This window comes from Grammomys surdaster, unplaced genomic scaffold (genome assembly GCF_004785775.1).
Source record: "Grammomys surdaster isolate TR1022 unplaced genomic scaffold, NIH_TR_1.0 126036, whole genome shotgun sequence".
Lineage (NCBI taxonomy): Eukaryota > Metazoa > Chordata > Mammalia > Rodentia > Muridae > Grammomys > Grammomys surdaster.
Genome location: NW_021620849.1, coordinates 2,725,695 through 2,751,186, shown reverse-complemented (window position 1 = coordinate 2,751,186; position 25,492 = coordinate 2,725,695). Strand labels below are relative to the sequence as shown.

The 25,492-nt window shown below is 53.4% G+C and overlaps 2 protein-coding genes across 7 annotated transcripts; both read left to right on the top strand.

The window, feature by feature from the left end:
- The first annotated feature begins 501 nt into the window (after positions 1–501).
- On the top strand, positions 502–13,189 carry Furin (furin, paired basic amino acid cleaving enzyme). 4 transcript variants are annotated; one of them, XM_028754787.1, is made up of 16 exons: positions 502–622; positions 3,567–3,901; positions 4,298–4,396; positions 4,498–4,593; positions 5,246–5,374; positions 5,487–5,563; positions 6,451–6,539; positions 7,024–7,196; positions 8,778–8,990; positions 9,422–9,522; positions 9,631–9,734; positions 9,822–9,939; positions 10,045–10,224; positions 10,558–10,682; positions 10,788–10,898; positions 11,123–13,189. In XM_028754787.1, exons 2-16 carry the CDS (start codon positions 3,725–3,727, stop codon positions 11,707–11,709), a joined length of 2,379 nt encoding a protein of 792 aa, XP_028610620.1. In that variant the 5' UTR covers positions 502–622; positions 3,567–3,724; the 3' UTR covers positions 11,710–13,189. The 4 variants fall into 4 exon arrangements, with proteins under 4 accessions (XP_028610620.1, XP_028610617.1, XP_028610619.1 ...); XM_028754784.1 differs by lacking the exon at positions 502–622 and adding an exon at positions 663–1,050; XM_028754786.1 differs by lacking the exon at positions 502–622 and adding an exon at positions 1,117–1,258.
- A 1,263-nt stretch (positions 13,190–14,452) lies between these two features.
- On the top strand, positions 14,453–24,701 carry Fes (FES proto-oncogene, tyrosine kinase). Of its 3 annotated transcripts, none has more exons than XM_028754875.1 (19): positions 14,453–14,583; positions 15,074–15,295; positions 15,424–15,597; positions 17,872–17,968; positions 18,366–18,549; positions 18,950–19,087; positions 19,167–19,286; positions 19,408–19,530; positions 19,645–19,831; positions 19,958–20,041; positions 20,569–20,778; positions 21,198–21,248; positions 21,551–21,604; positions 22,111–22,229; positions 22,492–22,586; positions 22,670–22,793; positions 23,679–23,836; positions 23,947–24,069; positions 24,340–24,701. In XM_028754875.1, exons 2-19 carry the CDS (start codon positions 15,083–15,085, stop codon positions 24,480–24,482), a joined length of 2,397 nt encoding a protein of 798 aa, XP_028610708.1. In that variant the 5' UTR covers positions 14,453–14,583; positions 15,074–15,082; the 3' UTR covers positions 24,483–24,701. The 3 variants fall into 3 exon arrangements, with proteins under 3 accessions (XP_028610708.1, XP_028610706.1, XP_028610707.1); XM_028754873.1 differs by having other exon boundaries at positions 21,126–21,248; XM_028754874.1 differs by lacking the exon at positions 14,453–14,583 and adding an exon at positions 14,763–14,807 and having other exon boundaries at positions 21,126–21,248.
- The last annotated feature ends 791 nt before the right edge of the window (positions 24,702–25,492 follow it).

Sequence of the window (25,492 nt, the reverse complement as noted above, 5' to 3'; positions counted from 1 at the left end):
GGGAGCGCGGAGCCGGGCGGTGCAGCCCCGGGCCTCGCCGGCCGCCGGGCTCTGGCCGCGGATCCTCGGCCGCCGCGGTGGGAGGACGAGAGCCGCGCAGCCCACCTGAGCGCCGGGCTTGGGCCCGCGCCGGTACTTTTCCGCTGGGGCCGGGGCGAGCCCTCTGACCTCAGGAAGCGCCGGCGGGGCCCCTGCTGGGGCGGGCTAGGCAGAGCATTCCTCTGGCTCTGGGTGCTCCCGCCTGCCCGCCGTCCTCCGTGGCCCCGGCCGCTAGGGCCTGCGTCCCGTGGGGCGCGCTGCTGGTAGGACACGGGGTCCTCGGCCGGCTAGCACACCTGTACGGCCGGAGCGGTCGGGGGCGATTTCCCGGGCGCGCACAGGCAGGCTTGGGGAGGCTCGCCTTGGGCTGCCTCCTGCCGAGGCCTGGCCGAGGCCCCTGTTGCCCCCGTCGGGTGGCTGGCCGAGGGGCGGCCTGCTTGCCATACAGGTCTGACAGCAGACACTAGTCTGGTCAGTGCCTACGTTCCCACCGCCCCAGGTCTTTGAGCCTAGGGGAAGTGGACTTTCATCTCTCTGGAGCGCTGGGATTCTCTCTGACTTGGGAAGTGCCAAGGCAACGCAGGTGATGTGGCCCAGTGAGAGCTTGTGGCTGCTGGCCAGGTGTGGACATAGCCAAGGGGAATGAGTGGTCAAGCAGATTAGGTGTTTCCTCTTTTGGGCTTCTATCTAAAATTTGTATTTTTTTAAAAAAAGAGGATTCCATGGCTTTTAAACAAAAAAAGTTTGAAAGCCTCTGGCTTAATAGTTTTTAACCACCAAGGAAACTGAGGCCCAGAGAGAGGAAATGACTTGTGTAAGATCTCCGAGGAAACAGTAGTTGAACAGGGACTAGGAGTTAAAATTTCATGGGAGGTGCCTGTAACAGGACCTGCCTTGGGGTCTCTGCTGGAAAGAGAGACTTGATTGGGTTTCCCAGCAGCCTTCAGTGGCTTGCTCTGTGGCTGCCTCAGCCAGGTCGCCAGGTCCTTGAAACAGCAGGCATACCTTGGGGTAAGTGCGGGTCTGATGCCTGAGGTGGATGTGGTTATCTTTGTTGGTAGCTTCTAGGGAGGGACAAAGCTTTACCCAAGAAAAGAGCTAGAACAGCACTATAGCCTATACTCTTGTCAGGCCCAGCGCTGAGGGCTGGGCGAGACTGACCCAGAGAGGCTAGAAATATATCCAGCCTCCTGGTTTTGAGACAACTGGGACTCAGAGGGTGAGTCAGAGTCTGGGATGGGGGTGGGGAAAAGCCTGTTCATTCATTGTTCTTAGTGCTTTTGTGTGTGTGTGTGTGTGTGTGTGTGTGTGTGTGTGTTTTGTGTGTGGGGGGGGGTCCTCCTCCTATGTGTCTGATGACGAGGCAGGGCTCTCTGGTGCTGATGTCTGGAATCCATATCCTACCCTTACCACAGTTGGGGACACTTGGTGTGGAGGGAAGCAGGTCATCTTTCTTGGGGTGGGGTGGGGTCCTGTCTCTGTGGCCTCATCTATAGTTTGCTGGAACCTGGGCTAGACCCAGCCATAATTTGGAAGTTATAGGCAAATCCCAGAACCTGGAGCAGGGAGTCTGCAGATGTCTAAACTCAAGAGGTTTTAGATGTGACAATGGTCCTGTTTCTATGTGGGGCGACATGGTACTATAACTCTCAGGCATGTCTTTGGAGCCCTTTGGACTCTGCCCTTCAGGCCTGAAGTCTGCCTCGTGGATGTTTCCTGCCATCAGCTGTCAGGTTATTTTGGTGTAAACTGAAAATACTCCAGGATTGTGTGTGGCGTCCCCTCAGCCTGTGAGGTGAAACGGCAGCAGTTAGGGGGGCTTGTTGTAGCTCATGACAGCTCCTGGAGAATCGTGGAGTTCCCAGTGGCAAGCAGATCTGTTCAGCTCCTTGGGCAGTGTGTGCTGAGGTACCTACATTTTACTGTTCGGCTGAATGGCCACTTCTAGGACTGGGCCATGGGGATGGTAGGGGTCTCAGGATCCTGGCACTGACACAGGATATTCCCAGCAGCCTACTGGAACCTCTCCTAGCTGCCACCTACTTCAGGAGCTTGGCTTGTGGCTAGTCAGGGGCCCTTTATGGGGACAGTTATGTGGCCCCAGGCAGAGAGGTCTTGCTGTCTGTTTGCTGAAGGAGGAAAAACACCACTCAGGGCTATTGATTCAGCCTCACCTTGGTGCTCCTGGCTCAGCAGCCAGTGTTTGCCCTGGCAGCCTGGCTCAGATTACGCAAAGTGGTGGGCCTGGAACAAGCCAGGGGGCAGCTCTGGCTCCTAAATCCAAGCAGGGCTGGACTAGCAGGAGCAAAGTTGCCCAGGAAACAGCTTGGGCCCTGCCTCTAAAGATGGCTGTCATCTCAGCCCTAGAGGGTGGCAAAACCTCAGGAATCCCTCATGCGCAGAGCCTCCATCCCAACTTAAGTCACCCACTCTTTCCTCCCAGGGACTGTGAGTCTTTTAAATAACTCCCTACAGCTAACCTTTCTGCTGAACCAGGACACCCTAATGAGTCGGGTAGACCCTGTTCATTTTTTAAAGAGGCAACATTTATTCTTTTATAAAATATACCTAGATATTTTGAGAACGTACAATAGCACAAAGAAGAAAGTAACAATTACTACTCACAATTCTCACCATCTCCAAGAAGCCACTGTTAAATTGAAACTTGTATCCTTCCAGATTTTGTTTTGGTTATGTATAAATACGCATGCATAGTTTTAAGAAAACAAAATGGAATCGAGTGTACATGCCATTTGACAATGTATCTTTCTTTCTTTGGCTATTGTTTGCTTTTTGTTTTGAATGACTCAAGGCCTTATTGTATTCCTAATGGAGAAAGTCTTGAGAGTGGGACTGTGGGTTCATGTGTCTGTTTGGTTGACCTTTAGGGATACGTGCTAGATTTCTTCCAGAGGCAACTTGGGGTTTGTGGTGTGTGTGTGTGTGTGTGTGTGCCCGTGCGCGCAAATGTGTGTGCGCACGCATCTGTCTGTTTGTCTGTCTGTCTAGCCGGGGTTAGATCTCGGGGGGCTGGAGTTACAACCAGTTGTGAACCATCCAATACAAGTGGCAGAATGAAAGCTCTGGTCTCCGGCAGGAACAGTGTGTGCTCCTAACTACTGAGCCATCTCATCCCTGACCTATGTCTGATTTTGGTTTTTGGTTTGTTTTTTTTTTTTTAAGACAAATCTCTTACCAAACCTGGAGCTTGCAGATTTGGCTAAGTTGGCCAGCTAGCAGGCCCCAGGGATTCTTGTCTCTGCCCTGCCCCCCTCCCCAGTGCTGGAGTTACAGGCACATGCTGCCAAGCCTACCTTTTTATGTGGGTCCTGGGATTCCAAACTCAGGTTTTGATGCTTGAGTGGCAGTGACTGTCCCTACTGAGCCATCTTCCCAGCCCCTTAGGTGTTTGCTTGTTTTACCCATCTCCCTTGAAACTCCCTTCAGGCTCTGTCTCAGCCTTGAAGATAGGAAGGGCAGCATCAGTGTGTGACTAAGAGGCCTGACTCTTCCTCTTGTTCCCTTAGACCTGGCCTTCATTCTGCCTTCCAGCCCTGCCCACCTCGGCCCCATGCCCCCCCCAGTCAACTCCGGGACCCTGGCAGTGAGCAGGCACGTGGCAGCCAAGGCCCTGTGACCAGGCCAGGGAGACGGGAGCTCTGGGGTCCCAGTCACCTGCCCCCCCATGGAGCTGAGACCCTGGTTGCTATGGGTGGTAGCAGCAGCAGGAGCCTTGGTCCTGCTAGCCGCTGATGCTCGTGGCCAGAAGATCTTCACCAACACTTGGGCTGTGCATATTTCTGGAGGCCCAGCTGTGGCTGATAGCGTGGCACAGAAGCATGGATTCCACAACCTGGGCCAGGTAGGCTTCTCTCTCCTGTTTGTAACTTCAGGACATTACCTGGTGGTGGAGAGAGTGAGGGCAGAGACTCTCAAACCATAAAGCAGAAATTGTTGAGCTTGTCTTCCAGGGCATCTGGGCAAGAGGCAGGTACCGAGTGGCTGGTGGGATGGAATCCATAACATTGTCCTGTTTGTGGGCTTTCCTATAGGTTGCTTAGGAAAACTAGCACATCTCAATGATGGTGTCCCTCTCCATCCCCTGCATGTTCTTGTGGGTCTTAAGCAGGGAACAGATTGCCCCCCCCCAATCGCTTGCCTTTGTGAGCCTCCCCAGCAGCCTTGTCCACCCCCATCTCTGCCTCCCCCAGGGACTGGCAGATGGAAGGCCCATCTCAGACTCACTGCTTTATTGCAGATCTTCGGTGACTATTACCACTTCTGGCACAGAGCAGTGACAAAGCGGTCCCTGTCACCCCACCGCCCGCGGCACAGCCGGCTACAGAGGGAGCCTCAAGTAAGTGTGGCCCTGGCCCTTCCGGCTGCCACCCCCTTCTCTTCTGAGTCTTCCCTCACTCTGCAACCCCCACACCTATACTGTCTTGCTCTCCTTCCTAGGTAAAGTGGTTGGAGCAGCAGGTAGCAAAGCGAAGAGCCAAGAGGGACGTGTATCAGGAGCCCACAGACCCCAAGTTCCCCCAGCAGTGGTACCTGGTATGCGCCTTGGGCTCTTGTCCTCTTCCCACCACTGTGAGGGCCTGTGAGTGGATGAGGCTCACCCTGGGGCTTCTGCTTTCTTCTCCCTTCCTTCTGCCTCTAGCCCAGTGGTTCTCAACCTTCCTTTTATTTCCACCTTTTACAGTTGTTGTGACCCTTAACTATAAAGTTATGTCTGTTGCTACTTCATAACTGTAACTTTGCTACTGTTATGAAGTGTAAATATTTTTGGAGATACGGTTTGTGAAGGGATCGTGACCCACAGGTTGAGAACCACTGCTCTAGCCCAACCTGCCTTCCCAGAATCTACACGTTTCCAGTGGAAGCCAGAAGTGGCCTTTAAAAACATGATTTACTTATTTTTATTTTATGTACATTGCTGTGCTTGCGTGTGTGTGTGTGTGTGTGTGTGTGTGTGTGTGATCCCCTGGAACTGGAGTTACAGACAGTTGTGACCACGTGGGTGCTGGGAATTGAACCTGGATCCTTTGAAAGAACAGCCAGTCTTTTAACTGCTAAGCTACCTCTCCGGTCCCCAGGAGGGGCATTTTAAGAGCTGGGATGGGTAGAGACAGAGGTTTTGGGGTGGAATTGATTCTTTTGAGTTAACAACTGAATCTCTCTGGTACTGGGCTGGTTGTCTCTGTAGTCGGGTGTCACTCAGCGAGACCTGAATGTGAAGGAGGCCTGGGCCCAGGGCTTCACAGGACACGGCATTGTGGTCTCCATCCTGGATGACGGCATAGAGAAGAACCATCCCGACTTGGCAGGCAATTATGTAAGGAATGGAGGAGAGTGCTTGGAATGGTCCCTGGGCAGGGGCCTCTGGGGACTGTCCTGTTCTGTCAGTGTGGGCAGGCAGCTCCTGATGACGGCCATGCCCTTACCAGGATCCTGGAGCCAGTTTTGATGTCAATGACCAGGACCCTGACCCACAGCCTCGGTATACACAGATGAATGACAACAGGTAAGACTCGTTAAGTTCCTGGTCTCTTATCCATCAAGGGCACAGGGGTAAGTCTGAATGTCACTTGTCCTGCCTAAAAACTGAAGTCTTTCCAGGCACAGTGGCATACTCCTTTAATCCAAGCACATGGGAGGGAAAGGTCGGCACATCTCTGTGAGTTTGACACCTGGTCCTCACAGTGAGTTCCAGGGCAGCCAGGCTGCCTTATCTCAAAAAATGGCAAGGGGCTGGAGAGATGGCTCAGTGGTTAAGATCACTGGCTGTTCTTCCGAAGGTCCCGAGTTCAACTCCCAGCAACCACATGGTGGCTCACAACCATCTATAATGGGATCTGATGCCCTCTTGTGGCATGTAGGTGTACATGCAGATAGAGCACTCATACATTAAATGAATCTTAAAAATATGAAAAATGAATCTTAAAAATCTTAAAAGCGCCGGGCGGTGGTGGCGCACGTCTTTAATCCCAGCACTTGGGAGGCAGAGGCAGGTGGATTTCTGAGTTCGAGGCCAGCCTGGTCTACAGAGTGAGTTCCAGGACAGCCAGGGCTACACAGAGAAACCCTGTCTCGAACCCCCCCCCCCAAAAAAAAATATTAAAAACAACAACAACAAACCCACACAACTGAAGTCTTTGTTTATACCCCTAGTCCTCAAAGGAATTTTGGTTTTGGTTTTTCGAGGTGTAGTTTCCATATGTAGCCGAAGCTGTCCTGGAATTTGCTCTGTAGTCCAGGCTGGCCTCAAACTTTGATCAGGCGTCACAGGGAAGTGCAGTGTACATACATGGGGTGATGGATGTGGCCCAAGGGCCTTTCTGGTCCTTCCCATTCCTAGAGCTATTGCTGCATTCTGTGCACCTCCACTAACACCATGTTCTTGGTCCGCAGACACGGCACTCGGTGTGCCGGTGAAGTGGCAGCAGTGGCCAACAATGGCGTCTGTGGTGTCGGTGTAGCTTATAACGCCCGAATTGGAGGTGGGTATGAATGAGCCTTGGCCTTGGGTATACATTGAGAGTGGGCGGGACCTCTCCAGAAGTTTTCTCTGCCCACTCAACATCTTCCAGGATAGATCCTTTGGCAGCATGCTAGTCTATGAAGGGTTCTTAGCAAATGGAAAAACTGGAATCCCAGAGCTGGTAGCATGGTGGAGTGGGGTGTGAGCCTCTTAGAAGTCTCCCTGAATCATGGCACAGCCTTCAAGCCCTTGCTCCTGAGGCCCAAGACTGTTTCTAGTGAAGAACGGTCCGACTTGGGGAGAAGGTCCGATCGGCCTTCTTTTTCCTTAGGTCCTCCCCTTGAAAGGCAATGGGAGACAGTACGTAAGGGGCTGTGGGTTTTCCAGTACTGGCCAGTCCTCTCTCTTGCTCCTCTCTGGGGTTCAAACTGGGCCTGTGCCTACGGGTACCCCCGAGGCTGGACCCACGCAGCATCCCTTTTCCCACCCCCCTTTGCGGCCAGGGGTGCGGATGTTGGATGGCGAGGTGACTGATGCGGTAGAGGCGCGTTCGCTGGGCCTGAATCCCAACCACATCCACATCTACAGCGCCAGCTGGGGCCCGGAGGATGATGGCAAGACCGTGGATGGACCAGCCCGGCTCGCTGAGGAGGCCTTCTTTCGGGGAGTTAGCCAGGTGAAGTGGAGTCCTGGTCTAGCTCTGGAATCAGGCTGGCTGAATTCCATCTTTTCCATTGCTCTCTTCCTTATTCTATTTTATTTGTCCTAGTTTTTGTTGGTTTGTTTTTCCAGTTTTCTGAGACAGGGTTTCTCTGTGTAGCCCTGGCTGTGCTATCGTGGAACTACCTCTGTAGACCAGGCTGGCCTCAAACTCAGAGATCCGCCTGCCTCTGCCTCCCAAGTGCTGGGACTAAAGGTGTGCGCCACCACCGCCCAGACCTTGTTTGTTTTTTGAGACGAAGTCTTTTCTGTATAGTTTAGACTGATCTGGAACTTGCTCTGTAACCCAGGCTAGCCTTGACCCAACCCATGACTCCACTGCTCAGCTTCTTGACTATTGGGATTACATGTGTGCACCACGGTGCCTGGTTAATTAATCTTAATCTTCACAAAAGTGGTACGATTGAATGTTATAAAGGCTGGAGAGGGACCCCAGAGGGTAGGAGCACTGGCTGCTCTCGAAGACTTGGGATGTGCTTCTCAGAACCCACATGGTGGCTCACAGCTATCAGTAACTCCAGTCCAGGGGACTGATGCCCTCTTCTGTCCTCCAAAGGCACTAGACACACATGTACATATACACAGGCAAAACACTCATGCAAATAAAAATAAAATTTTAAATAAAAATAAATTTAAGAAACTAAATATTATTAAAACATGAAGGATCTGGGGACTGACAATGTACCTTAATTTTATTTATTTTTATTTTCTGTGTATAAACATTTTAATGGCAGGCATGCCCGTTGGATCCCCTGGTTCTGGGATTATGGGTGTTTGTGAGCCATCATGTGAGTGCTGAGAATCAAACCCAGGTCTTCTGCAGAGAGCAGGTGCCCTTGACTGCCGAGCTATCTCTCCAGCACTGTTTGTTTTTCTTTAATCGGGCAAAGCTTTGCAGTGTTGTATTGAAGCTAGGTGTCACCTATGTTAGGTAGGTCCTCTGCCATAGAACCACATCCCCAACCTTGAGGCCATGGGTTTGATTTCAGCACTACCAAAGATAATAAAGTGACAGGGTCAAAGAAATAGTTCAAGTTCGAGCCTCGGCATCTGTACGGATATGGATGGAGAGGGTCAGCTCCACAGCTGCTCTCTGGCAGCCGGGGTGTGCGTGACCATACGAATATCATACAGTAGTTTTTTTAGTTTAAACTAAGTAACAGGGAAGAAAAACAAAAAGCACCTGTCACCCCATCCTGTGGGGATCACCCTATCCTTTGGGATCACCCCATCCTGTGGGATCACTCCATCCTGTGGGGATCACTCCATCCTGTGGGATCACTCCATCCTGTGGGATCACCCCATCCTGTGGGGATCACCACTCTAAGCATTTTGGTGTGAGCCAGATCCAGTTTGATTTTTGCACACATAGTCATCTACAAGGGATCTTTGGTGGCTCTAAGACGTGAACTTGGAGTCGCAGAGATGGAAGCTCCCATCTTTCTTCTCAGTTTGCCTTAGCATCATCCTGTTACTCCTCCTTGCCGTCTACACCCAACACCCCATCCTGAGTAACCTCAGCCCGCTTTGCTCACAGGGCCGAGGAGGGCTGGGCTCCATCTTTGTCTGGGCCTCAGGGAACGGGGGCCGGGAACATGACAGCTGCAACTGTGACGGCTACACCAACAGCATCTACACGCTGTCCATCAGCAGTGCCACACAGTTCGGCAACGTGCCCTGGTACAGTGAGGCCTGCTCCTCCACCCTGGCCACCACCTACAGCAGTGGCAACCAGAATGAGAAGCAGATCGTGAGTCTGACCCGGGGCTGGGGGCCGGGGAGGGAGGCTCTTGCTGTCTATTCAGGGCCCCGTTAGGCTTTCTCCACTCTCATCCCTGTGTGGCTGGATAAGAGCGGCTTGGGCCTTGTGTGATTGCGCTGTGAGCTGGGGATGCCCCAGACCCTTGCGGGCTGCAAAACCATCCCTGAACCTCTGAGAAGTATAGACTCCCTGAAAATATCCCCTGTGTTCCAACCTCTAATTGATCCCTCTTATTTCTTGAGAAACTTAGCCCTAGAAGAAGCTATGCATGTTAGTAAGGTAGAAGCTGAGACTTGGGTGTCCTAACTGATTCACTGTACCATCTAGGGTACCCAGGTCCAATAGGCACAAGGACAGGCAGGTGTCTCCTTCACTCCTCCCAATATCCATCAGGTTTCAACACCATTGTCCCCTGGCAGGTGACAACTGACCTGAGGCAGAAGTGCACAGAATCTCACACAGGCACCTCGGCTTCTGCCCCTTTGGCAGCTGGTATCATTGCTCTCACACTGGAGGCCAAGTAAGTGGGCAAGCATCAGCCTGTCCCCACTAGTGCTCCCTGTAAAGCAGCTGTTTTCCACCGCCACATTCCAAAAAGCCTGATCCCCAGATATTTTCTCCTTTGCAGTAAGAACCTCACCTGGCGGGACATGCAGCACCTGGTGGTACAGACCTCAAAGCCAGCCCATCTCAACGCTAATGATTGGGCTACCAATGGCGTGGGCCGGAAAGGTGAGGGCAAGGTAACCCAGAGGTTTAGGCTCTGAGGTCGGATGGGGCCTCTCCCACCTTCCTAATGACCCTTCCCTGCCTCCACAGTGAGCCATTCGTATGGCTATGGGCTGTTGGATGCAGGAGCCATGGTGGCCCTGGCCCAGAACTGGACAACAGTGCCCCCCCAGCGGAAGTGCATCATTGAAATCCTGGCGGAGCCCAAGTAAAGACTGGACCCTGAGTGGGAGGGAGCAGATGGGGCCTGGGAGCTTCTGGGGTGCCCACTGGTTACTACTGGCCTACTGACTCACTGGTGCTCATTGCACAGGGACATTGGCAAACGTCTAGAGGTGCGGAAGACCGTGACAGCGTGCCTGGGTGAGCCCAGCCACATCACCAGGCTGGAACACGTTCAGGCACGGCTCACCCTGTCTTACAATCGCCGCGGTGACCTGGCTATCCACCTCATCAGCCCCATGGGCACCCGCTCCACCCTGTTAGCTGCCAGGTGCTCGCCCATGTCCCCGGCTCATTTCCTGGCTCATTCCCTCATTTGTCCCCGAGACTCTAGCAACCATCAGTGAGTTGGGGAGGGACAGCTGCGTCCTCTGGGACCACCTCATCACAGGAATCCTTGTTTAGACCCATCTATCATGCCCCTTGTGAAATAGAGTCCCCTGGTTAAGAACATCTGGGAGACAGCTTTCCTGAGTAGCATTTCCAGTCTAGCAGGTTGCCACATGGGGAGAATGGCATATGTTCCATATGTCAGGCTGGGTGTCGCCTGACCTGGGGTCCCCTCTAAAACCTCAGACGGCTCTATGGACCTCTCTTCCTCCAGACCACATGACTACTCTGCTGACGGGTTTAATGACTGGGCTTTCATGACCACTCATTCCTGGGATGAGGAGCCCTCTGGCGAGTGGGTCCTAGAGATTGAAAACACCAGCGAGGCCAACAACTATGGTACCGGAGGCACTGAAGAGTGGAGGGTGGGAGAGCCGGTGGGTGCTAGGGTGTTAGCATGGCGCTCACACCCTTGACCTTTTTCTCATATCAACTCTGGAATAGGGACGCTGACCAAGTTCACTCTCGTTCTGTATGGCACAGCCTCTGAGGGGCTCTCTACACCTCCCGAAAGCAGCGGCTGCAAGACCCTCACATCCAGCCAGGCCTGCGTGGGTCAGTAGTGGCTGTGACTGAGGCTGGGACAGTTGGGGAGGAATGGGATTGGAGCAGTGGAGTCAGAGGGGACGAGTGAACTTTAGATAGGTAGAGAAAACTCCTGGGGACCGTGGTGACTGCTTAGGACTGCAGGTCTGTGGAGCCTGGGTGGAGAGCTCACAGGCTTAGAGGCCACCGTGCCGCACCCTTGATTAATGCTCCCCCCTCTCCTGTGCCTGCAGTCTGTGAGGAAGGTTTCTCACTGCACCAGAAAAGCTGTGTCCAGCACTGCCCACCAGGCTTCACGCCCCAAGTCCTCGATACACACTACAGCACTGAGAATGATGTGGAGATCATCCGTGCCAGCATCTGCACCCCCTGCCACGCCTCCTGTGCCACGTGCCGGAGCCCAGCTCCCACAGACTGCCTCAGCTGCCCCAGCCATGCCTCCCTGGACCCTGTGGAGCAAACCTGCTCCCGGCAAAGCCAGAGCAGCCGAGAGTCTCGGCCGCAGCAGCCTCCTGCTCTGCGCCCGGAGGTGGAGGTGGAGCCCCGGCTGCAGGCTGGGCTGGCCTCTCACCTGCCCGAGGTCCTGGCCGGCCTCAGCTGCCTTATCATCGTGCTCATCTTTGGCATTGTCTTCCTGTTCCTGCATCGGTGTTCAGGCTTCAGTTTCCGGGGAGTGAAGGTGTACACCATGGACCGTGGCCTCATTTCCTACAAGGGGCTGCCTCCCGAAGCCTGGCAGGAGGAGTGCCCGTCTGACTCTGAGGAGGACGAGGGCCGGGGCGAGAGGACCGCCTTCATCAAAGACCAGAGCGCCCTTTGATGAGCCCACTGCCCACCCTATCAAATTGATCCCTTCCTTGGGCACTTTTTAATTCACCAAAGTATTTTTTTATCTTGGGACTGGGTTTGGACCCTAGCTGGGAGGTGAGAGGGGCAGAGATTGCTCCTTACCCCACCCTTGGGCCTACATGTTTGCCTGAGGTGGGGTCCCAGGAGCCTCACCCCCTACCATGCCTCCGTGTGGAGGAAGGAGTAAATTTTTAGGGCAGCTTCCGTGGCCCAGCTGGGCTTCCTGCAGAGTGAAGAGGAGCAGCCGTTCTCTGAGTCCTGACCAGGCTGTAGCCCTGCCCCTTCCCTGCCCCTCAGAAAGCAATAATGGTCCCCATCCGGCAACAGGGAGGCTGGCTAGGAGGTACTTGAAGAAAGGCGGCCACCTCTCCAAGGGCTTTTGCATCCCCTGACCCTCCCTCTCTGGCTCTAGGATGAGCCTCCGAAGAAGCTGCAGTCTTAGGAAGGGACCAAAGCAGAGCGGGCACACATTCCCAGTGTGCCTGTGCTGTCCGCTCTCAGCCTGCCTCTGCACTCCGGGCCTCCACCCCAGCTGGGAGCCAGGCTGAACTAGGCCAGCGCAGGCCAAGCTAAAGCTCTGGGGGCCTTATGCTGGTGTCCTGACCATCCTCTATGGCACCCTCCCCCCTTGCCAGGGCCCTGTTTTCTGAGCCCGGGGCTGCCTGGGCTGTTGGCAGTCACAGTACAGGAGCCCCTGGGTGGGTGGTGGGAAGGGACGGTGGCCCAGCCGGCTCCTCCCGCCTCCTACCCGATGCTGCTTTCCCCTGTGGGGATCTCAGGAGCTGTTTGAGGATATATTTTCACTTTGTGATTATTCACTTTAGATGCTGATTTTTTTTTTTTTGTATTTTTAACGGGGGTAGCAGCTGGACCATTCACCTTCTCATACCCATGCCCACCCTGCCCTTCCCATGGCTGCCCAGCCCTGAGGTATAGGGAATAAGCCCCAAGTCCTGAAGAGGCAGGCCAGCCAGGTGGGCTCTAGGAAAGGGGGTCATGGTGGGAGGGGTAGGCTGACATCTTTTCAAATGGGGTTGTGCCAAGGGCTTATGGGTCACTGGCTCTCCAAGTGCCAGGGGTGGGCAGGTGGCAGCACCAAGCCCTCTCTAACACTGTGCCCTGGTGGAGAAAGCATTGGCCCGTGATGCCCCCAAACCCCCTTCTGATGTGCCTTCTGCACCCCTCCCATTAGGACAATCAGTCCCCTCCCACTTGGACCCCCGTTTTCTTTTCCCTTCTCAGTACCCAACCTACCTGTCCAGGGGTGCCCCTTGCTCTCCCGCCCGCCCCTCACGGCCATCCAGGCTGGTTTTGTAAGATGCTGGGTTGGTGCACAGTGATTTTTTTTTCCTTGTAATTTAAACAGGCCTGGCGTTGTTGGTTCTATTTAATGGACACGAGATAATGTTAGAGGTTTTAAAGTGATTAAACGTGCAGACTATGCAAACCAAGCCCGGTCTCCGGTGTGCTGCAGTTGTTCCTCTCGGGACCCTTCGGTGGGTCCAACTGGGGGAACGGGTGGGAGCTAGGGGCCAGTTTGGCTTAGTGGTGTCTTGATTGCCTGCAGACAGGCCTAAGTCAGAAGGTTTAAATGCCTCTAAGAGGTCTGGGGCTTCCTCTGCTGAGGTCTAAAGGGAGCCTGAGGGAAGCAAGGCGATTTGGTTTTATCATGACACAAGCTAGTGTCACCTGGGAAGAGAGAAGCCTCAGTTGAGAAATGGCCTCCATCGGATTGGCCTGTGGACAAGTCAGTGGAGCATTTTGATAATGGCTGATGTGGATAGGCCTATCACACTGGGGGGAGGGGGTGTTTACCCCCGGGGAAGGGTCCTGTACGAAAGCAAGCTACCAGTGAGCAGTGTTCTCCCGTGATTCCTGTTTCAGCTTCAGCCCTGACTTCCCTTAGTGGTGGACTCTAACCTTTAAGTCAGACAACCCTTTTTTCCCCAAGCCGCGTTCAGGTCTGGTGTTTATCACAGCTGAGCGTGCTCACTTTTAACCTCAGCATTTGGAGACAGAGGCAGGGGATCTCTTCATTTGAGGCCAGCATGATCCACATAGAAAGTTCTAGGGCAGACAGGACTACGTTGAGAAGCCTTTTCTCAAAAAGAAGAAAAGAAAAAAAAAAAAAAAACAGCAAGCCAGGACTGAATAGCTGAGGGAATCTGAGTCCCTCTTAGGGAAATAATTTCTCCTCAGTCCTATACCCTGTGCTGGCCCAGGCTGCCACTGAGACAGAAAGCCCTGCCTGGAGCATAGGGAGAAAATGGTGCTACCGGAACCTGTGCCTGAGAACCAGGCCTCTGTTTAGGATTTTTACTTGGAGATTTTATATGCAATAGAGGCTGGCGCCTGAGCTCTCCTTAGGGAATCCAGAGGAGGGACAGGATTAGGCTTCCTTCCTCTCCTGGGTCCCCCTGGCACCCTAGCATGCAGTCAGGATTCACATTAGTCCTCAGACTCCGGGGGCCCCTGGGGGCCCAACACCAACAGTGGGGAGTCCATCCCACTGCACTTTAGGTTCCCGCCCCCACCCCCGCGTTCACAGGACCCTGGGGAGTGCCTGGTGCACAGGCCACTCTTCGCATGGCCATTCTTTGCCGGCCTCCTCCTCCCTTCCGTTTCCGTGGCTGAGCTGTCGCTGTAGGCTGTGGCCCAGGGCACGCAGAGTGGTGAGCAGGATGGGGGGGTGGGCTGTGCTCTCTCTTCCCTATAGTGGACCCGCCCCGCGGCCTAAGGCAACTGAAACCACGGAGGAGGAAGCAGGAATCAGGAACTGGCCGGGTAGATTCTGGGCCTTAGTCGGTCCTCTGCCACCTGCCCCAGGAACAGCTGCCCAAGGAAGGTAACTCCACCTTCGAGATCCAGGAGTCTATGTGGGACACGGGCAGGGGTGGGCACCGGAAAGGGGCCAGACGGGTGTTCTGGGAACCTGAAACCTGATGGGGTGGGGCTAGGAGCTTGGGAAGGGCAGGAAAGCCCAGTGACGGGATTTCTTCGCCGTCTCCCTGAGGCCACGGTCCAGCTCTGTTGAAGGCCCTATGCAGGGCAGGATTCGGTAACATCCAGGTGAAGAACCCTAGCGGGGATCTCCAGTCTGGCTCCTGGAGATCGGACCACTGGCTCTGAGACCTAGTCTGGTATATCGGAAGCAGAAGGACCGGCCCGGGTCCAGGCTGCTGTCTGTACCTCTTGGTATTTTTTTCTGAGCAGGACCTCACCCATGTCCCGCCCGTAGCCTTCTTCGACCTTACTAGCCCTTCGTCTCCTGGTCCTGCTCTTCCATCTCCAGCTGCTTCTTTGTCTCCACTGACTGACCCGGTTTCTGTCCCCAGGACACCATTATGGGCTTCTCTTCAGAGCTGTGCAGCCCCCAGGGCCACGGGGCAGTGCAGCAGATGCAGGAAGCTGAGCTTCGCTTATTGGAGGGCATGAGGAAGTGGATGGCCCAGAGGGTCAAGAGTGACCGGGAATATGCAGGATTGCTTCACCACATGTCCTTGCAGGACAGCGGAGGTCAGAGCGGGAGCAGTGGCCTCGACAGCCCTGTCAGCCAGGTGAGCTTCCATGAGCTCTGCCATCCACTCACCCACATCGTCAACCCTTAAAGGTGGGGTTGGCGATGTTGCAAACCCAGGCTTGCGGTCCATTGTCATGTTCTTCCTGCTTCCCTATCCCACAATAGTCCTGGGCAGAGATAACAAGCCAGACCGAGAACTTGAGCCGGGTGCTGCGGCAGCATGCAGAAGATCTGAACTCAGGGCCCTTGAGCAAGCTGAGCGTGCTGATCCGGGAGCGGCAGCACCTGAGAAAGACTTACAACGAGCAGTGGCAGCAGCTGCAGCAGGAGCTCACGAAGGTAGGTGTGCACCAAGTGGACTCTGTCACAATAAGGCACAGTTTTGCACAAGAGTGCGTAGGGAAGGAGAAGTCATTGACCGCAGGCCTAGCTCCAGGATGGCTTGTGTGGCCCTGCTGCAGCTTCCTCCTTTCCTCTCACAACTTAGGCTAACTTGCTACAGGGCCTGTTGGTCCACTGTGAGGGACTTGGCCAAGTGTGCCTTTGGCTTAGAGTGACTCCGCCCAGGGCCCCAGAGACAGAATCCTGCCTTGGTCTGAATTCCAACAACTCGTCAGCTACAGGCTGGGTTATATGCAGCTGCTTTGTCTCTGGGTGCTTCCCTCCCCCATTCTCTGCTCTTTCTCCCAGTACCACACCCCTCTCATTAACACAGAACTGGGCCCTACCATGGACCCACAGCGCCCTCTTGTGGTCCTTCTTCCCATACTTGTGTAACTCAATTCTAGGTCAAGGGGTACCATGCTCATTTGTCCTGGCATCATTTAGGATCCTATGTTTCAGTGAGAGAATGGAGTTATTGCTGCAGAACTCTATGACCTGCATGCTGGAAATATTTACTAGCTGGCTCTTTAAGGCTGTCCAAGTTGCCAGGCAGTGGTGGCGAACACCTTTAATCCTAACACTTGGGAGGCAGAAGTAAACCTATCTCCAGGTTTGAGGCCAGCCTGGTCTACTGAGTACTGAGTGAGTTCCAGGACAGCCAGAGCTACACAAAGAAACCCTGTCTCAAAAACAAAACACAGCCCCTCAAAAAAAAAAAAAAAAGACTGGTAACATGTACGGATTTAATCAGTTACAGATGGGGAAACTGAGATTCAAAGAAGCAAAATGAAGCTTTTACATTTTGTCCCAGCACCCAAGCAAGAGAACTGGGCCGAGCACTTCAGTCTCTGGCTACCACCTAGTGTTCCTATTACCAGGAACATACTGCACGGCCGCTGTGCAAACTAAAAATGTTGGAAGTTGCTGGGCGGTGGTGGCGCACGCCTTTAATCCCAGCACTTGGGAGGCAGAGGCAGGTGGATTTCTGAGTTCGAGGCCAGCCTGGTCTACAGAGTGAGTTCCAGTACAGCCAGGACTATACAGAGAAACCCTGTCTTGAAAAAAAACAAAAAACAAAAACAAAAAAAATGTTGGAAGTTAAAGAAAAAGACGAGTGTATGGTGGTCTATAATCCTTGCACTCATGCAACAGAGGCAGGAGGATTGCCATAGGTTGCAGACTATCTTGGGCTATAGAGCAGGGGACCCTGTCAAAAAACAAAACAAGACAAAGGCTAGCGAGATGGCTCAGCATGTGAAGGCTGATTTACTGCTTTGCAAAATAACCCAAGTTTGGTCCCTGGTTCTCACAGTGTAAGGAGAGAATCAGCTCCTGCACCTTGTGTGCTGACTTCTGCACAATAGCATACACATACACACACACATACACACACATATACACACATACACACACACATACATACACATATACACACACACACATACATACACACACACAAGCCTGATTTTGTAGGACTTAGTGTTAAGAATGTTTATTGCTCCTTTAGAGATCAGAGTTCAGATCTCAGTACCTGTATCAAACAAAGCTAACAAACGCCTATGACTTTGCTCCCAGGAATCTAACAGCCCCTCCTGGCTTTGGTGGGCATGCCTTCCTGTACACACACACAAACACATATACATAAATAAAATGAAACAAATCTTTAAAATAATAGTAATTCAGTATGAACTTGAGTGCAGTAGCTCATGCTTGTAACCCCAACATTCCAGAGATAGGACTGTGACAAATTTGAGGACAGCCTGGGCTACAGAATGGATCCTGGATAAACCTGGAGTGGAGTGAGACCCTACCTCAAAAAAAAAATTATGAGAAAGAAAAGAATTTTAATATGATAACCACACGCTATGAAACCAAACCTAAGGAGCTTTTGATTCTGGGTTCATAGGAATCTACACATCTGAGGCTGGCTCTACCCGCCACTAGGAGGGATAGTTGGAGCCTGTCCCAAATTCTCTCCTGCCTCCTTCAGCGGCATGTCTATAACTCAGCTCCTCTGACCCTGACCTTAGCAGTCACCTTCCCCAGAAGTCTCAGACTCTTTGAGAAGGAGGAGCCGGGCAGTGGTGGCGCACGCCTGTAATCCCAGAAGGCTAACCTGACAGCCCAGGTGGCAGAACCGTTCCAAGGTTTTACCTCAGATATGACTTCCCCAGGGTTTAAGGGTCTGCCACCCTGCCACCTCACCCTGACTAACATTTTTTTTTCCAGACCCACAACCAGGACATTGAAAAGCTAAAAAGCCAGTACCGCACCCTGATACGAGATAGCGCCCAGGCCAGGCGAAAGTACCAGGAAGCCAGCAAAGGTTTGGAGCTTTTCTTTTTTTCTTTTCTTTTCTTTCTTTTCTTTTCTTTTTTTTTTTTTGTTTTTTTTGAGACAGGGTTTTTCTGTGTAGCCCTGGCTGTCCTGGAACTCACTCTGTAGACCAGGCTAGCCTCGAACTCTCGAACTCAGAAATCCGCCTGCCTCTGCCTCCCAAGTGCTGGGATTAAAGGCGTGCACCACCACCGCCTGGCGGAGCTTTTCTTCCTGGCAGGGAGAAAACCCAGTCTAATAGACCTGTTCACTAGTGCCCAGGGAGTGGAGGCTACTCCTTGCATCTCTGGGATACCAACCCTACCTCCTGAGCATGTGTGTGTGTACACACTCTTATATACTGTACACATACACACACACACCCTCTCTTACCTCCCACCTGCCAGACAAGGATCGAGACAAGGCCAAAGACAAGTATGTACGAAGCCTGTGGAAGCTCTTTGCCCACCACAACCGCTACGTACTGGGTGTGAGAGCCGCACAGCTACACCACCACCACCACCACCAATTCATGCTGCCTGGCCTGCTGCAGTCACTGCAGGATCTGCATGAGGAGATGGCAGGCATCCTGTAAGCAGTCCCAGTGCCTTCTAACTAACAGTAGAACAGAAGGCTGGAACTGGGTGGTGAGGGAGGGGTAGCGGTGCTAAGCCTGGGGGAGACAGGCTTTGGAGGTCAGCAGCACATTGCTGCCTTATACATTTATAGGGGACCTAGTTCCTGAGTACTTCCTGTGTACCAGGCACTCCCTCACAGGATCTCAGTGGTTCTTTGTTACCTCTGCTAGTATACCTATAATCCTATCAGGAAGCAGAAGGCTGGGAGGCCTTTAATGAGTTGCCTAAGGTCATTCACTTGCATATGAGCTAAGGTGTGTGTGTGTGTGTGTGTGTGTGTGTGTACAGAGCTGGCCTCCTTGCCTAGCCTGGGGTCCTCTGACTCAGTGGCTCTATGGGGTGGGGGAATGCAGGAAGGACATTCTGCAGGAATACCTGGAGATTAGCAGTCTGGTGCAGGACGATGTGGCATCCATTCACCGGGAGTTGGCTGCAGCTGCTGCTCGCATCCAGCCTGAGTTTGAGTACCTAGGCTTCCTGCGACAATATGGGTAAGCTAGTCCTTACTCTTGAACCTCCTGGGCTCCAGGACTTCTGACCTATTCACCGAAGGACCTTGTCCACCTATAGATCTGCCCCTGATGTCCCACCTTGTGTCACTTTTGATGAGTCACTTCTTGAAGAGGGTGAACAGCTGGAGCCTGGGGAGCTACAGCTGAATGAGTTGACCTTGGAGAGCGTGCAGCACACGTGCGTGGTAGTTTGTCAGACTACCTATGTGGGTGTGGCCAGGGAACCCTTGGCTAGGTTGGCTCTGTTGGGGTGCATGTGGTGGGGGCACAGCTTTCACTACCCTGCCCTTGGGATGCAGGCTGACCTCTGTGACAGATGAACTGGCTGTGGCCACCAGAGAGGTGCTGAGCCGGCAGGAGACAGTCAGTCAGCTGCAGCGTGAGCTCCAGAGCGAGGAGCAGAGCACTCACCCCCGGGAACGGTGAGCAGGCCCCGTGAGCAGCAGCCTCCGGACGATTGCCCCTCTGCTGTGTGCACAAGCTTCAGGCTGACCCTCTCTCCACCCACCCTCCCCTTGCCCTGCTCCTGCCTGCAGGGTGCAGCTTCTGGGCAAGAGGCAGGTGCTTCAAGAGGCAATACAAGGGTTGCAGGTAGCACTGTGCAGCCAGGACAAGCTCCAGGCCCAGCAGGAACTTCTGCAGAGCAAGATGGAGCAGCTCGGCACAGGCGAGCCCCCAGCCGTGCCGCTCCTTCAGGATGACCGCCATTCTACCTCCTCCACGGTGAGATGCCTTACAACGGACGACTATGCCCTCCCTTGCCAGCCTGCTTGCAGGGGCTGTGCTCCTCATTTTTGCCCTCCCCCTCCCTAAGCCTGGCCACTCGCTGACGTCTGTCCCTGGCCTCAGGAGCAGGAGCGAGAGGGGGGAAGGACACCCACACTGGAGATCCTTAAAAGCCACTTCTCCGGAATCTTCCGCCCCAAGTTCTCCGTGAGTAGTACCAAGGCTGGGCCTCTACCTCTGCCCATCTAGTTAGGCCAGGCCAGGAATCTCAGACACGCCCCTCAGATCTCTACCCGCTGGATAGAAGGGCTTGCCTATCTAGATTGCTTTCATGGTGGGGGTGGGAGGGGGTGTCAGGGAACATCCTTTTCTTCCTTAGGGTTCCTTCCTTGGGGTTCCAGGTTGCAGGTACCTCTGAGCCCTGCTAACCCCCATGTCCTCTCCTCACCATCCCTGTATGCTGCAGGGGCATGCAGCTTTGGCTGATCCACTCCTCTGCCTGCTCTGGGAGTGACAGAGAGGCCCATTGGTTCAGAGGAGAAAAGTACTAACTTGGCTGGGATCCGCTAGCCTTGGCTTCCCATTCTGGTTGCTCTCAGAGCCAGCTTGACCCAGGCCGCTCTAGTGTCACGTGGTAGCCTTGAGGAAGAGAGCATAGAAACAGAGAAACCCCACACTAGCCCAGGGTTCTCCCCCTCTGAGCCAGCCCACTGACCCCTGCGTGCTCCTCCCAGATCCCCCCGCCACTGCAGCTTGTTCCGGAGGTGCAGAAGCCCCTCCACGAGCAGCTGTGGTACCATGGGGCAATCCCTCGGGCAGAGGTAGCTGAGCTGCTAACACACTCCGGGGACTTCCTGGTTCGGGAGAGTCAGGGCAAGCAGGAGTACGTGCTATCTGTGCTGTGGGATGGCCAGCCGCGACACTTCATCATACAGTCCTCAGATGTGAGTGGGGCTGGGACTCTGACCCTATTCCTTCCCCTCTCTAGGAAAATGGTCTAGAGCTCGCTCGGGGACCTTGAGTGTAAGGGGTAGCTGTTGTGCCTTGGGTGCCTCCTTCTCTAACTCAATTGGAGGGAGCCAAAGAGAATATCCATGGTCTTTCCTCCCCAAAGAAGAGAGGTAGCAAACGTGCCACGTACCAGTGTGTCCTAGGTAGTCGCTTCCCCCTCCCCCCTCCCCCCGCCCCTGCCGCCTCTGCTCTTCTTATGCTCTCCCAGGGCTCAGGCCTCCTTACCAAAGGAAGCTGTTGACTTCATGTACCCCCAATACCCGCAAACCCTGCCTCACAGAACCTGTACCGGCTGGAAGGGGATGGCTTCCCCAGCATCCCTTTGCTCATCACTCACCTGCTGTCCTCCCAGCAACCCCTTACGAAGAAGAGTGGTGTCGTCCTGTTCAGGGCGGTGCCCAAGGTGAGCCTGTGGCCAGCCTGGCCCATGTTGAGCTTGGGAATCACAGACGTTCAGAATGTGAAGTGGGCATTATCCCACAAGGTGTCCAGCCTTGAGATACCCATGAGAGATTATGTATATATATATCGGCTTCATCCCCAAATTATCTGAGTGTCCTGCTATGACCAAGCCTATCAGCCACTGTTACACACTGAGTCAGCGCCGAGACTGATGTCCTATCATAGTATCAGCAGGAGTGTCTTTCCCAGGGCCCAGCATCCCTTCTGTTTTCCGACTTCTGATTCCTTCACTTCTTTCCTCAGGACAAGTGGGTACTGAAGCATGAGGACCTGGTTCTGGGAGAGCAGATCGGAAGGGTAGGTGTAGCCCACGACCCCGGGACTCTCCAGCCTCCTGGGCTCTACCTGTTACCTTCGTCACCAGCTTCTTCCAGGCCCCTCGCCAAGTTCCACCTCAGGCTCCACCTCCAGGCTCCTAGAGGGTCTCCCCAACTCAATGTGATTCCAGCTCATACCCCCTGACTCCTTTCTCAGAAAATAGTGAATACCAACTCCTAGGCTAGCATCCCACAGCTCTTGCCCTGCTCAAGGGTGTCTTGCTAAACACCTCTGTTAATGTAAATACCAGCCACTCTCCAATCAGAATGCTCTCCCAACCTAGAGAAAAGTGACTTCTGGATTTCCCATGTCACTTCTCAGAGAAGGTGGCACAGATAATGTTTGTATCTCCACGAGGGGGACTCTTCATAGAGAACCAGGGTGACAAGTCAGTGTGGACAATGGGGACAAGATGGCTTGTCCTCTTGGGGTGAGAAAGGGCAGCAATACCAGGAAGTTGTGGTAGGAACCCAGAACTATTGCAGGGGAACTTCGGAGAGGTGTTTAGTGGACGCCTTCGTGCAGACAACACCCCGGTGGCCGTGAAGTCTTGTCGAGAGACACTCCCTCCTGACCTCAAGGCCAAGTTTCTGCAAGAAGCGAGGTGGGTCATAAAATGAGCGGGACCAGAGGTTCCATGTGTGAGGGTCTTCCTCTGTACACTGCCTGGCATTTAATTCCCCCAGTCGTAGTACCCATGATGCAAAGAGGTACTGACCTCGGCCCCATCCGCAGTCACGTGTCCAAAGCTGCAGGCATTCGGGGCCACTTTTCTCCCTCGTAGCTTTTGAGAGGTGGGAGACGGGGGTAGGTGCAGAAGGCCGTGAACACAGATCACACGTAGCCTAAGCAGCAGTACTCCCCAGGATCCTGAAACAGTACAACCACCCCAACATTGTACGTCTCATCGGGGTCTGCACACAGAAACAGCCGATTTACATCGTCATGGAGCTGGTTCAAGGTGAGCAGGGTGCTGGGTCTCCCGGGTGAGGGCTCAGCTTGCCCGGTGTCTCCCACTAGGCTCAAGGCTGCTCTCGCCTCTAGGGGGCGACTTTCTCACCTTCCTGCGGACAGAGGGAGCGCGCCTGCGGGTGAAGACTCTGCTGCAGATGGTAGGGGACGCAGCGGCTGGCATGGAGTACTTGGAAAGCAAGTGCTGTATCCACCGGTGAGTGGGCTGCAGGCCCTGATGCAGGCCCTGGGAGACCCCGTCTCGTTGGTCACCTGGTATCAGCTCCCTGGGCTGAAGTGGTTTCTAGCACTTTGTGTGTGAGAGTTACACCGTGTCTCTGTGCATACGTGTTCATGTGTGTGGAGGCCAGACGTCAATGTTAGGTTTTGTTTTGTTTTGTTTTTTTAAAGATTTATGCCAGGCGATGGTGGCACATGCCTTTAACCCCAGCACTTGGGAGGCAGAGGCAGGCAGATTTCTGAGTTCAAGGCTAGCCTGGTCTACAGAATGAGTTCCAGGACAGCCAAGGGCTACACAGAGAAACCCTGTCTAGAAAAACAAAACAACAACAACAAAAAAAGAGTATTAAAAGATTTATTTATTTTATATATGTGAGTACACTGTAGCTGTCTTCAAACACACCAGAAGAGGGCATCAAATCTCATTACAGATGGTTGTGAGCCACCATGTGGTTGCTGGGAATTGAACTCAGGACTTCTGGAAGAGCAGTCAGTGCTCTTAACTACTGAGTCATCTTTCCAGCCCAATGTTAGATGTCTTAATCTTTATCACTTTAACTTTGGAGGCAGTCTATCACTAAACCCGAAGGTTATGAATTTGGTGACATTGGGTGGCCAGTAATCTCTAAGGATCTACCTTTCTTCGATGTCCCGGTGCTGGGGTAACAGACAAGCATTGCCAGCTTTTTCTGTGAGAGCTAGGAATCTGAACTCAGGCCCTCCTGTTTGCTCAGCAGACACTATACTTACTGCACCACCTCCTCAGCCCCAAAGAACAGCTCTATCTATTATTTGCTGTCTAGTGTGCTTGACCCAGCTGGGCAAGCAACACTGGCTGAGGACCAACCTCTGCTTCACCCAGGGATCTGGCTGCTCGGAACTGCCTGGTGACGGAGAAGAATGTCCTGAAGATCAGTGACTTTGGGATGTCTCGAGAAGAAGCTGATGGGGTTTATGCAGCCTCTGCAGGCCTCAGACAAGTCCCTGTTAAGTGGACTGCCCCTGAGGCTCTTAACTATGGTACCTCACTCTCACCCATTTCTGGGCTGCAAGGCTGATGGCTGGGCATGGGTGGATCCTGAGCCCCTGGATGTGGACAGTCTCCCTATGCTCCCTTGCTTCCTCTGCAGGACGTTACTCCTCAGAGAGCGATGTGTGGAGCTTTGGCATTTTGCTGTGGGAGACCTTCAGCCTGGGGGCCTCACCCTATCCCAACCTCACCAATCAGCAGACACGGGAGTTTGTAGAAAAGGGTAAGGCCACAGATTTATGATGGTACCTCAGGACCAAGCTCCTAAGATGTTCCTGCCAAATGCTTCCTCTTCAAAACCTCCTACTGGGGCAGAATAAGAAAAGTCTGTAGCTACCACAGGTGGCAAGCCTATCTTGCATGATGGGTTAGAGATTAGAGCCTAGGCCCCTGTTTGAGGGTTCTTAGAAGACAAGAGTGGTTTCTTAAGGGCAGTGAATCAGAAGGAATCTGATCCCCTCTCACGCCTGGCACACTGCACCTGTCCTTGTAGGGCATCGTCTGCCTTGCCCGGAGCTGTGCCCCGACGCAGTCTTCAGGCTCATGGAGCAGTGCTGGGCCTATGAGCCTGGGCAGAGGCCTAGCTTCAGCACCATCTGCCAGGAGTTACAGAGTATCCGCAAGCGGCATCGGTGAGACCCAGAGGGCCCCTTGCTAAAGCCAGTGGCTTGTCCGGGCAAGAGTGTACCTCCTCAGCAGTTCCCACTCACTGTTGGACAGCTCCAAGACCTGAGTTCCAACCATCAACAACAGGGCTTCGGGCAGGGTGCGGCTCCAGGGAGGCTCTCCATCCTAATTCCTGCCCAAATCCATCTCTTAGGCAGAAAAATAAAACAAATTGTGTTCATTAGGTAATATTGATGTGTGTGCTCCTCCGGAGGCTAGAGGCCAGTTCTTAGGAGAAGATCGACACGGTCCTTATGATGACCGTGTTTGGTTTAATGTGGGACAGGAGCCAGGAAGTGCAAGATGCTATACAAACTTTGGCCAGATGGTGGCGCTCTTCCCCAGAACAGGATCACAGCACAAAGCTGCTCAGGTCAGTTGTAAAGATGTTGCCTTCCAGGAACCTGCAGAGATAAGACGTAGGTTGATGTACAGGCTGGCAACTGAGGTGTAAAAGTCACGGATCTGTGAAAAATACAGGGTAGCTTGGGCTGTGTGTGTGTCACACAGTCACAGGAAATCCAAAGGATGAACAAACAGGTAAAGTAAGGCTTCTCCACAAAGAAATGTTTCTTTCAAAAGGTGAGAACTCAAGATGAATGTAAGCAAGGCCGAGGTCTAATCTAGGACTTGTGAGGTCCCCCAAGTCTTGCTGAAATCCCTAGTCATCTGAAACAGTCTTTGGAAACAGGGAATGTCAGAACATAGGCAGCATGGTGCTAGCACACCAACGAACACACCACGGAAACTGAGAATGGCTTGTAAGACAAATTAATGAGGACCACAAAATAACCTGTAATCATACATCCCTCCCCCACCTCACCCCTACCACACCAGACACACAAACACACCCACAAGCATGCTCATGTGTGCACATTCTTGGTCAGGCAAAGTGGTTCATATCCCTGTCATCTGTTTTCAAAGAGATAAAAGCAAGTCTTTACAGAGGCTGGGCATGCAGCCCAGTTGATGGGTTGTTT